The sequence below is a fragment of the Oncorhynchus mykiss genome, chromosome 32 (assembly GCF_013265735.2).
Source record: "Oncorhynchus mykiss isolate Arlee chromosome 32, USDA_OmykA_1.1, whole genome shotgun sequence".
Taxonomy (NCBI): domain Eukaryota; kingdom Metazoa; phylum Chordata; class Actinopteri; order Salmoniformes; family Salmonidae; genus Oncorhynchus; species Oncorhynchus mykiss.
Window position 1 is genome coordinate 36,385,034 of NC_050572.1, and position 12,656 is coordinate 36,397,689.

General features: G+C 43.7%; 1 protein-coding gene across 2 annotated transcripts in view; it reads left to right on the forward strand.

Annotated features, from left to right (window-relative positions):
- Nucleotides 1-12,353, forward strand: part of LOC110488383 (beta/gamma crystallin domain-containing protein 1) — an 80,316-nt gene extending 67,963 nt beyond the window's left edge. For both annotated transcript variants that reach the window (XM_036971163.1, XM_036971164.1), the window contains 17 exons: nucleotides 131-249; nucleotides 2,300-2,513; nucleotides 2,882-3,021; nucleotides 3,892-4,018; nucleotides 4,161-4,196; nucleotides 4,314-4,453; nucleotides 4,627-4,753; nucleotides 7,842-8,029; nucleotides 8,360-8,486; nucleotides 8,713-8,748; nucleotides 8,891-9,003; nucleotides 9,263-9,392; nucleotides 9,767-9,906; nucleotides 10,201-10,324; nucleotides 10,466-10,624; nucleotides 10,965-11,124; nucleotides 11,302-12,353. In XM_036971163.1, coding sequence (XP_036827058.1) covers nucleotides 131-249; nucleotides 2,300-2,513; nucleotides 2,882-3,021; nucleotides 3,892-4,018; nucleotides 4,161-4,196; nucleotides 4,314-4,453; nucleotides 4,627-4,753; nucleotides 7,842-8,029; nucleotides 8,360-8,486; nucleotides 8,713-8,748; nucleotides 8,891-9,003; nucleotides 9,263-9,392; nucleotides 9,767-9,906; nucleotides 10,201-10,324; nucleotides 10,466-10,624; nucleotides 10,965-11,124; nucleotides 11,302-11,390 — 2,169 coding nt within the window. In that variant the 3' untranslated portion in view covers nucleotides 11,391-12,353. The remainder of the gene's footprint in view (nucleotides 1-130; nucleotides 250-2,299; nucleotides 2,514-2,881; nucleotides 3,022-3,891; nucleotides 4,019-4,160; nucleotides 4,197-4,313; nucleotides 4,454-4,626; nucleotides 4,754-7,841; nucleotides 8,030-8,359; nucleotides 8,487-8,712; nucleotides 8,749-8,890; nucleotides 9,004-9,262; nucleotides 9,393-9,766; nucleotides 9,907-10,200; nucleotides 10,325-10,465; nucleotides 10,625-10,964; nucleotides 11,125-11,301) is intronic.
- The last annotated feature ends 303 nt before the right edge of the window (nucleotides 12,354-12,656 follow it).

A 12,656-nucleotide genomic window follows, 5' to 3' on the forward strand; every position in this document is an offset into this window, starting at 1 on the left:
GTCAGATATTGGCTGAAGACGAGCAGATCTAGCGTCCATGCTTGGATAGAGGATGGGCCATGGTACATGTACAGTATTAGTGTGCTGTTTAATTTGAGCATCTCTTACGAAACGGTGCTGTCTTTTCCAGATGTTCATCTTTGACCAGCCAGGGATGTGTGGCCAGAGGACGGAGGTGTGGAGTGATGTAGTTGATGCCACACCCTGGCAACTACAGGAAACCATCTCTATCAGAGTTGTCAGAGGAGGGTAAGTGTTCACACACATACACACACAAAGTGCAATCGTCCCAAAAGCCTGAACTCCATGACCCTGGTGCACCCCAGATGCTAATCCATAGAATTATGATGAAGATAGTTGCAGTAGGATCTCAACCAAATACCTAATAGTAACACACACTATAATAATTTGAATCATTTCTGAGCAGGAATATATTGTTAATACTAGGAAGAAGAGCAAAGGCATGCAGTCCCAACACCTGCACTGGGTGTGTGTACACTGGAGAGGGAATGTTCTCAAGTCTCTCACAACCATCCCTTTCTCTGTGCTGCACGGAGGTTCTTAGGCAAATATCCCTCTCCAGAGAGCTCCTATCTGTCTTCCTGTCTCTCTTTCTTGCTATAGTTTGCCTACTCTAAACGGTTGAAATATAAACAGTCTCTCGCCACCTATTACTGTACACTCTTAGAATAAGGTGCCATCCAGAACCTAAAAGGAGTCTTCGACTTTAGCCCATAGGACAACCGTTTTTGGTTCCAGGTTGAACCCTTTTGTCTTCCATGTAGAACCCTTTCCACAGATGGTTCTACCTGGAACCAAAAAAGGGTTCTTCTATGGGGGCGGCCGCAGGGTAGCATGGTGTAGGGTAGCATGGTGTCCAAAATGGGTCTGAACATGCTGACTCACCCATCCCTGGGGCTCCAGAACACTAAACAGTGATGTGGTGCAACCCCCTTCTACCGCCAAGCCTCACTGAGACACAGCGGTGAATAATCATTAGGCTGCTTTCATTACCATCACACATCATCTGAAGGGTGACAACTGTCACTTGTTCATTCTGTCTCCATCTCTCTCTCTGTGTGTGTGAATGTTGACTTTTCAAAACTCTCAGTGTAGAATATGCAGCTAATGAGCCATGGCCGAATTGGCATGACATGATTATTATTTATCACTTGTTGTGTGTGTGTGTGTGAACTTGTGGTTTTCGGAAATCTCAGTGCAGTACAGAACATGTGCCACCGGGTGTTTTGGATTTATATCACTAATACAAATGTTTGACTGAAAGAAGTCACTTATTTTGTGTCAACTCTCACTTTTGCAAAACTCTCCGTGGGATATGGTTTTGAAAGAATGAGAGGATTTTAGTTCCACGGATAAATTATTAGACTGTATTAGTGATTTAAATACTTGGATGGCTCACAACTTCCTCCAGCTAAATCAAGATAAGACCGAGATGCTTGTTGTTGGAGCCAAAGCACAGAGAGGGAATCTGGCCGCATGTTTTAATTCACGGGTAATAAAGATAAAACACCAGATAAAAAAACCTAGGTGTTATTTTAGATTCTGAACTCCATTTCAAATCATACATTAGGAATGTGACCAAAATAGTGTTTTACCACCAACATTTCCAAGGTGCGGCTGTTTCTCTCCCAGGCTGACACAGAGAGACTCATCCATGCTTTTATTACAAGCTCTCTCTCTCTGTCTCTGTGTCTCTCTCTGTCTCTCTCTGTCTCTCTCTGTTTCTCTCTCAGGCTGACACAGAGAGACTCATCCATGCTTTTATTACAAGCAGGCTTGACTACTGTAATGCTCTCCAGTCTGGTCTACCCAAGAAAGCCAGGGGCTGAAACTGTGTATTTTTATTTTAAAGAAATCTTAAAAAACACCTTTTTAGCTTTGCTTTTCATTTTTAGTCATTAATTTTTTTTTTTTTTTTTTTTTTTTATTCTGTAAAGAACATTGTGTTGCATTCCATGTCTGAAATGTGCTGTATGAATACAGCCTGATTTGATTTGACGACTCCACATCTTGTGAATACTTTCTGGATAGATATTTCTACTTTCACCCTTTCATACCTTGAATAGGGACACCAGTGCCATCCTCAGTGTGCTAGTGTAGAGCTCTACTACTGTGTCCATCATTAGAGCAATGGCCAATCTATTCACCAGTTTTGCCTGTTTAACTCACTTTTAAAATAGGTCACGCATTGTTAAATGAATCTTGTTCAGACCACTGATCCTTACTGTTCATTACCCGGACCTGTTGTTAACCCCCGTCTTTCCATTCCTCTCTTCAGCTGGGTCTTGTACGAGAAGCCCAACTTCAAAGGGGAGAAGATCGCTCTGGACGAGGGGGACATAGAGCTCACCTACCCCTTCGACCCCCCTGAGGAGGTAGAGGGACAACAACCGCAGAATGGAGAGGACAGCCAGAAGGAGGGGGGAGAAGAAGTGGTGGCGGCCAAGCCGGCCAGGAGGTTCATCATAGGATCAGTACGAAGAGTAGTCAGGGTAAGAAGAAGAAGTCACAGATGACCCCTTACTATTTATTATATGATTAGCCCTAGAGCAGTGCTTCTCAAAGTGTGGGATGCAACCAGGCAACTACTAAAGCCTAGGTTGTGGTTAGAAACATGGCTTTGTGTATTTGGTGGATCTGAAGAATTCCAAAGGCTTTAGGTGAGAGTTGTGTCAATCTGGTTAGGTGTGCTTCAGTGGAACTGCTCGTCTGTTGATAGACTCTGGCACCTTTAAGGATTTCTGCCTCACAACGCCGTCCTCTCTGTTAGAGCCTGTATCCCAATTGCGCTGCTCTGTGAGACTATAGCACCCTCTAGTGTCAAAGTACCATACCTGTCATTTCCGACTGCCCCCTTCAGGACTACAGTGTGCCAGAGATCAGTCTGTTCCCTGAGGAGAATGCCGAGGGGAAGAAGGTGACCTTCAGAGACACGTCAGATGACGCCAGGATATTCGGCTTCCCCATCAAAGCCAACTCCATCATCATCAACGCTGGACTGTGAGTAACTGTAGGCAACTCTGCCAACTGCTTTTTAGTAGGCCACGTTGGGCACGAGGATAAACATTTCTGAAAGTAAGATGATACAATGTATTCAAATGTAAATCACTGGGGGAGTAGTGCTCAGCTGACATATGGAATTGTTTTAAGATGGGCATACTATGGACCCTTTGGCTATTTTATTTAGAATTTTAGGAGCCCTCTAGGTATAAAAAAAAAAATGGATGGCAAAAAAGACAGTCAAAAAATATATCAAAAGAAATAAGGATTTGTAGTGTCTGTCCTAAATCAAGGAGATATAAGAAAGCTCAGGAAATATTTGTAGTATTTTTATACACATATTTAACCCCCTTTCTTTTGTGTAGCCACAAAACTACCTTCATACTTCCAATAATATTTGACATCTGGTTACCTTCAGAAGAGTCCTGTGACACTTGTGGGGTCGTAGAGCAAAACGGAGAACACCGTGTTCATGAGAATCTCCCCTTTCCACAGTGGTCATAATAGTTTTTAGGTTGAACCGTTCTGACGCTACATACGTTTCCGTGAGAAGACCGATTTTCGGGATGTCTCATGGTCTGAACACCGCTCTAGCCCTGCCACCTTTACACCGCAGATGTGGATGTGCAACACTGGCGGATGCGGTGGATTCGGGGGGGGGGGGACGATATCTCTATCTTAAACTGACTGATTTTGATGGGGAATTTTTTTATGGAACTTAACTCTGGGGGTTTAACGTTGTATTGGGTGAAAAGAAGTTGAGCTCCATATTACAGTATATTGACTATTTTATTGGTGTGATAGCAGGGTTTTGGTGTCTTCTGTAACGATATCTCTGTTCTGATTGGATTGACTCTCTTCTCTCTTCAGATGGCTGGTATATGCTCAGCCTTTCTTCCAGGGCATACCACGTGTTCTGGAGGTGGGGGGGTTCCCCAACCCTGCAGCCTGGGGTGTGGAACAACCTTACGTGGGCTCCGTGCACCCTCTCAAAATCGTAAGATTGTAATAGACAAATTGAAGAGACTGACCACAGCTAGAACAATGTACACCCTGTGGAAATAGCTTTAGTATGATTCATGTATTGCATTCATAGGTGATGTCCACAAAATGAAAATTCTCTGATGTTTTTATGACAGGGTGAACCAAGAGTGGAGAAACCTGGTGAGCCCAAGGTAAGAATGAACAAACAAACGAATGATTGAAGCTGATACCTCACTGTAAAAGTTATTGGGTAACTTTCCATTGAATCTTACTCAGCCCCCCTTGTGCCTGCTGTTTTGTCTTCCCAGCTGGTGCTCTATGAAAAGCCCTACTTCACTGGGAAGACAAGGACAATCTACACCAACATGAGAGACTTCATGACCAGGAAGGATAGACAGCAGACTGCCTTCATATACAGCCCTGGATCCATCAAAGTACAGGGAGGCTGGTGAGTAGAGTGTGTGTGTGTGTGTGTGTGTGTGTGTGTGTGTGTGTGTGTGTGTGTGTGTGTGTGTGTGTGTGTGTGTGTGTGTGTGTGTGTGTGTGTGTGTGTGTGTGTGTGTGTGAGTGTGTGATTGTCTTACTTCCTGCATCTCATCCTCTGTCTCCCTGTATTTCTAGCTGGGTGGGCTATGAGAAGGAGGGTTTCCGAGGCCATCAGTATATGTTGGAGGAGGGAGAGTACCATGACTGGAGGGTGTGGGGCGGCTGCGATGCCGAGCTGCGCTCTGTCAGAGTCATTCGAGCGGTGAGTGGGCCATACCATCACGTAACATCCCCATCTCTATCAGGCCCTTGTATCTTGTATCCAGCTGCTGCAGGAATGATCATGCCCTAAATGGCATATACACTGAGTACACAAAATATTAAGAATGCCTGCTCTTTCCAGGTGAAAAGCTATGATTTCTTATTGATGTCACTTGTTAAACCCAGTGTAGATGAAGGGGATGAGACGGCGTAAATAATGAATTTTAAGCCTTGAGACAACTGAGACATGCTATTCAGAGGGTGAGTGGGCAATCATTTTTTTAAGTGCCTTTGAACAGGGCATGGTAGTAGACGCCAGGCTCACCGGTTTGAGTGTGTCAAGAACTGCAATGGTGCTGGGTTTTTCACGCTCAACAGTTTCCTGTGTGTATATAAATGCTTCCATTGGAAGCATTGGAGTCAACATGGGCCAGCATCCCTGTGGAACGCTTTCGACACCTTGTAAAGTCCATGCCCTGATGAATTGAAGCTGTTCCAAGAGCAAAAGGAGATGAAACTTAATATTTGGAAGGTGTTCCTAATGTTTGGTATACTCAGTGGAAATCATATATACAGGTACTGTCACGGGTGTCGTTGGAAGTAGACCAAAGCGCAGCGTGGGGAGCGTACATTTTCTTTTTATTTGAATAATGTCGCCAACAAAAACAATACGACGTGAAGCTTAACAGGCCATTAGTGCCACTAACAAAGATAACTACCCACCCTGAAAGGAGGGAAAAAGGGCTACCTAAGTATAATTCCCAATCAGAGACAACGATAGACAGCTGTCCCTGATTGAGAACCATACCCGGCCAACACATAGAAACACAAATCATAGAAATAAAGGACATAGAATGCCCACCCAAATCACACCCTGACCAAGCCAAAAAGAGACATAAAAAAGCTCTCTAAGGTCAGGGCGTGACAGATACAGTTGAAGTCGGAAGTTTACACACACCTTAGCCAAATAGATTTCAAATCAGTTTTTCACAATTCCTGACATTTAATCCTAGTAAACATTCCCTGTTATAGGTCAGTTAGGATCACCAGTTTATTTTAAGAATGTGAAATGTCAGAATAATAGTAGAGTGATTTATTTCAGCTTTTATTTCTTTCATCACATTTCCAGTGCTTCAGAAGTTTACATTCACTCAAATAGTATTTGGCAGCATTGCCTTTGATTGTTTAACTTGGGTGAAATGTTTCAGGTAGCCTTCCACATGCTTCCCACAATAAGTTGGGTAAATTTTGGCCCATTCCTCCTGACAGAGCTGGTGTAACTGAGTCAGGTTTGTAGGCCTCCTTGCTCTCTCACGCTTTTTCAGTTCCTGCCCACACATTTTCTATAGGATTGAGGTCAGCTTTGTGATGACCACTCCAATACCTTGACTTTGTTGTCCTTAAACCGTTTCGCTACGACTTTGGAAGTATGCTTGGGGTACATTGTCCATTTGGAAGACCCATTTGCGGTCAAGCTTTAACTTCCTGACTGTTGCTTTGAGACATTGCTTCAATATATCCACATCATTTTCCTGCCATCTATTTTGTGAAGTGCACCAGTCCCTCCTGCAGCAAAGCACCCCCACAACATGATGCTGCCACCCCTGTGCTTCACGGTTGGGTGAAATAATATGTCAGTAAACAATTGTTGGAAATATTACTTGTGTCATGCGCAAAGTAAATGTCCTAACCGACTTGCCAAAACTATAGTTTGTTAACAAGAAATGTGTGGAGTGGTTGAAAAACTAGTTTTAATGACTCCAACCTAAGTGTATGTAAACTTCCGACTTCAACTGTAACTGCCAAAATAAAGCCAACATCCAATATAAAGTGTCTTTATAGACTGTTGGGCCAGAACAGCTTCAATGCGCCTTGGCATAGATCCTACAAGTGTCTGGAACTCTGTTGGAGGGATTGCGGTGGTAAACGCTGTCTCAGGCTGCAATTCAGAATCTCCCATAAGTCTTCAATTGGGTTGAGATCTGGTGACGGTGACAGCCGTGGCACAGTGGCTGTATTAGCTTTCAGAAATCTGCATTTTCGTAACGCAGACCATCCAAAAATCTGTGCTTTAAATCATTTCACCTGCGTTTCATATTGAAAGTCAGTGCTTTTTGGCTGAGTGACAAGGGGCGTGCAACACCAAATACATTAGTGCAACACGTTGGGCAGACAATCGTTTTCATCAGATGACAGCAAAAGTGCAACACTGTTTGGCTAGCAGCCAAACATAAGTAAGTTAAATTACAATGAAAATCCAAGGTATTTTTTTCAAAAAAAAAGATGAATGGCCATCATATTTCTAATGTTTATCATAGAAAGTATGTAGCCAGCTACATTTCCTAATGTTTGACGTTAAGCTTGCGTTTTAACTTGCTACCGGAGGAAAAACTACGCCTGAGGAAAGTACCGTGGAGATGTAATGGAATCCAATGGAATATATAGGGGAGAAGTGCGACTAAAGTATGATAATAGACCTTTAACATTCAGGATTTGGAGGGAACTGAAGCCGAGCAGAATTTACAATAAAAAGCATTTCAGATCTGTGTTTACAAAATGCAGCAAGATATTTTTCTCCATTTCATCTTTCCTTTTCTGTATGAAAAACGCAAACGCGACCCCTGTGGTATGTGGTTTACATCGTTTTCATGTTCATCAAACCGTTCAACCATTGACCACTCGTGCTCTTGGATGGGGGCGCATTGTCATCCTATAGGGGCATAGCCATGGTAGTCAAAATAATGGCCTGCCCAGCATTTTTCTACATGACCCTAAGCATGACGGGATACTAATTGCTTAATTAACTCAGGAACCACACCTGGGAGGAAACACCTGCTTTCAATACACGTTGTATCCCTCATTTAGTCAAGTGTTTCTGTGTTTCCTGTTACATTTAATACATGCAGATGACCTCGGCAAAGGGACGTACTCAGGCTTTTGGTAGCGTCTTTAAGGGCAGTGGCACACAGTAGCTGTCCCCATACCTGTTTAAGTTAAGTTTCGGATGGAGCTAATCCTAGATCTGTGCCTAAAGACGACCCCTACCTGGAGCCACAGTATGTGACCTCTGACCACTCTGTCCCCTGTAGGACCTGACCGAGCCCATGTTGGTGTTGTATGAGCAGCCCGACGTGGAGCAGAACAACACCTTTGAGGTGACCGAGGCCCTTCCCGACGTGGAGCAGGACAACACCTTTGAGGTGACCGAGGCCATTCCCGACGTGGAGCTGTTTGGCTTCCGCACCACCACGCGCTCCATCCACGTCGTCAGTGGAGCGTGAGTGCAAATGCTTGTGACAAGCAGCGTTGGAGTCCAACAGGGGTGTAATCTAGTGTCGAACAGTAATGACCGATATCATTTTAACTGTGACAGAGGCCGGATAAGATAGTAAGAACATGATCATAACTAGAGCCAATGTACAGTAGATATGGCTCTGATAATAACTTGATACTGGCTGATACATTGATGAGAACATGATCATATTTGACGATACCTTTATAGACATAACACATTAAACATAAGTTCCCTCCAACTGGGGAATAAAGGACGTTTCGGGGTATTAGTGGAGGTTTGACGCTAAGTGGCCACTGTTGTCTCCTCCTCCAGATGGATCGCCTACTCTCACGTGGACTTCTCTGGTGACCAGTATATCCTGGAGAAAGGTTTCTACAGTAACTCTGCTGACTGGGGCTCTTCAGACAACCGCATCTGCTCTGTCCAGCCCATCTTACAGGCGAGTAGGTCGTCTAGAGACGCTTTGCTACGGAGTTGACAGTGGAGAGAAGGAAACAGGCAGGCAAATGAACTGAAAGAAGAACACACACACACACACACTGTTTAGATGCTCCTTTAATGTTAATATTGAAACGTATTCATCGCTGAGGAAAATTGGAAGGGATTACTGATGTCAGACATCGGGATGTTTACTCGGTGCACCCGGTTCTCTTGTCTGTTTTCAGGCTCCAAGTGAAAACCAGGGCAGCGTCAGAAGTGAGGTGAGACATCTTGTAGTATCGTGCGTGTATATCCTTCTGCAGTCACGCTCTTCTCTTTTCACACTTCACTTGTACTATGTACTACAGTAAATGTGACTGATTTGAACTCTCTTTCTTCCCTGGCTGCCCCTGTCTGTCTCAGGTGATGTTGTACACAGAGCCAGATTTCGAGGGGGAATGCCATGTGTGTGACAAGAACCAGGAGTCCCTCTCTGACAAGCTCATCGCCAAGTCCTGCAGAGTGGTGGGGGGAAGGTGGGACAGAACCAACATGCACAATATATATATATATTCACACACACACACACCAAGTGTAGGAAAAATGTATAATTAGGAGAGATGGAAGTATACACAGGCTTAGTGGAGCTGTAGAGGGATGGTATGGAGTACTGCAGAACCTAGAGATGAGCCAGCATATAATTATTACAATTAAAGGGGAGTTCACTGTACTGACGAGTGTGTGGCGTTAGTAAATTAGTTTTAAATGGGTTTTGCGTGTTCCTCTACGTTTCAGTTGGGTGGTGTACGAGGGCTGTGAGTATTCAGGGAACCTGTACATCCTGTCAGAAGGAGACTACCCCAACTTCACCAGCATGGGCTGTCCTCCGAACTGTGTCATACGCTCGCTGAAGACTATCCCGCTGGTAAGACCAATCCTCATATACTGGTCACACTCATATAGACTGGCTTTTTCACCATCAAATTTTCCTTCACTTTTTCTGTCTGTCTCTCACTCTATAGCTTTCTCAGTTTTATTTTCAATCACTTAATGAATCAATTTTGTTGTATTTAGCTTAACGCCCTATAGCCGTCTCTCTTCCCCATACCATTACTCCTCCCAACCCCATACTCTGACCCACTGTAACACTGCTGCAGCCTATCCAACCGTGTGTGTGTGTGTGTGTGTGTGTGTGTGTGTGTGTGTGTGTGTTCATACAGGAGAGGTTGGAAGAAAAACAGAAGACACATTTCCATCCCATATGGACTAATAAAGTATATCTTAACACTGTTTCCCCAGGTGTTCTCAGTGCCCTCCATCTCACTGTTTGGTCTGGAGTGTTTGGAGGGCAGGGAGATCACAGTGGACACAGAGGTGGTCAATATGCTGGAGGAGGGCTACAACAACCATCTACTCTCTGTCAGAGTCAACCGAGGCTGGTGAGTGTGTTTAAGTGTGTGCGTAAGGGTATGCGTGTTTAAATGTGTGTGTGTGTGTGTTTCTGAGTGTTGATATTGTGCTCTAGTGTGTTTGACCTGACGAAGATCCGTTCCAGATGGAAACATTATCAATAAAGCGGTGAATGTGGGAGCTTTAACAGTGTGCAGGTCTATTTGTTCTGTACTAGGATTCTTTATTAGCCCAGCACCTATGTTTTTTAAGATGTGTGTATGACCACACACTTTTCTCTTGTGTCCCTCTCTCTCCCTATACCTCACTTGCTCTCTTTGCAGCTGGGTGATGTGTGAGCACAGTAACTACAGGGGGCGACAGTTCCTATTAGAACCCATTGAAATCACCAACTGGCCCAAATTCAGTCAGCTTCTCACCATTGGCTCAATGTACCCAGTACGGCAGGTTAGAATCCCTATGACTTTATTAACTTTGTTTGGGTTGGTTTATAATACTATACTTCTACCCAATTCATGTTTCCTCTTTTTATTTACTCATATTTATATTTACTCATATATATTATTTACGTGTGCCCATTTCCTGCAGAGACGGCACTTCTTCCGCATCAAAAGCAAAGAGCGAGGTCACTTCCTGTCCATCCAGGGTGGCGTAGAGGAAATGAAGTCGGGACGTGTGGTGGTGACCGAGCAGGTGGAGGGCATGAGCGACATCTGGTTCTACCAGGAAGGCCTCATCAAGAACAAGGTATTGCTCACTAGGAATAAAGTTCCTCAACTTTTTCATTCTCATGATCATTTTCTTTCACCTTACTGAGGAACCCCTGGGACTCCCCCTCGGACCCCATGAGTTAACACATACATACATTGACAGCCCTAAAATGTTGAGAATCTGTTTTTTTCCCCTATAGAAGTAAATATCGAGCATTTTTACATCTTCAGATGTTATTTCTCCTATTTATTTTACACTATATTTATCATGTTTTACAATCAATGTACCACATATCCTATCCACATCGCCTAGATGTTTTGCTAGTTGAGCACTCCAGATTTCTCAATTACTTATGTCTCTTGCTCTCGTTCTCTAGTTGGCTCCTACTATGAGCCTGCAGGTAATGGGGAACGTGGAGGCGGGGGCGAAGGTGGTGCTGTGGTCAGAGACCCGGCAGCCTGTCCAGACCTGGTCAGCCCAGATGAGAGGCACCATCCCCAGCCTCACCTTCCCTGGCATGGTGTTGGACATCAAGGGTGAGACACTAGTCTAATTTTAGGAGTGAAATTATAGGAACTACACATACATGATTTGTACTTTCATGTAATACTATGACCACTCAGCACCTATTGGGTAAGTGTTTGGGGTAATACCCCCCCCCCCCCCCCCCCCCCCAACATACAATAAATTGATGATAAAATTGAATCTCTCAGGTGGCAAGCAGTACGACAGAGACCATGTGGTGATTTTACCAGAGAGTGAGGAGAGGCCTTGCCAACAGTGGGAGCTGGAGCTGCTGTAACCTTCCAATAACCTTCCCTCAACCCACACCCTTCACCCGCTCCTCCAATACAATACATTCCAATATCGACCAACCCCTCAGAACTCCTGCTCTTCAGTCTGTGGAGACGGACATTAGGAAGCACCGCAGAATGAACCTTGTGTCATCATGGTCAGGCACTCTCAAGAGGATCCCAGAACATCTTCATTACAGTTAAAGGGTTTCTTTCATTTCGTGAAGAATCATATGAGGGTTATAATATTTTTGCCTGAATGTGAGGACAGCAGCATACGAATGACTCATCTAACAACCAGTGCCTTTGGATGTGGTCAACTGGAGAGGATGGGAAGGGTCGCACTTCTTTTCCCCTCCCTTAAATGTGTGTATTTGAATTATTATATTTACAGACATTCTACCCTCTCAGATTCTTCCTTGACTTCGATGGTATGACCCGGCTTAGCACACACAGTAGTGGACAGAACCACTCACTTGAACCCACTAATGATTATTGGGAAGGTCAAGTTCCATCTACCATATGATACATCATCTGTGGCTACAAACAGTGCATTTAAGAGGGTTTCATAAAGGAAGCCAAATCTATGCACATTATTTTCTGAATTGGCTTAGTTCAACATTTTGTTTGACTATGTAATTTACTACCTTTTGGGAAAACATTGGATGGGAAGTGTGTTCTTTAGGCAGTATAATACATACAATAATGTATGATGCAGTGCAATGACTCTGTGGGCTTTTATGCAGTTCCTCTCTAATGCTACAGTGTGTTCTTCTATTTCACTATGGGCTTATCTATTTTCATAGATATGAATCATACATTGCCAAACACTGTCAAGATACAGGTTACTTTCTTATTTTTTATATTTAACACCAAATGCCTTGCACCTCAAGGCATTATTCTTTGATACCAAAAATAGAATGTGAAAAGAAATGAGTGGTTTTAAAATATTAAATAAAACTATCAAAAATGAAACTGTTGTTCAAATGTCTGGTCTTGTCTTCTATTGTAGCTAAGTTACTGTCGTGTATTCCTTGGAGAAAGACATTCTGGGACATCACATGTTTTCACAAGCTTTCACATGTTATTATAATGCAGACAGGTCAAAATTGAGGAGTGGTACTGTCTGACTATCATCTAGTTTGGCTATCAGGATTCACACAGACATATTCTGGAAACACTGTGCAAGCTGTCCCGAACACCATGGTGATGTGTGTACAGGATACAGGACTGTTAAGAGTGAGGCAAGACAACTGATAGTATAGTGTGGCCTA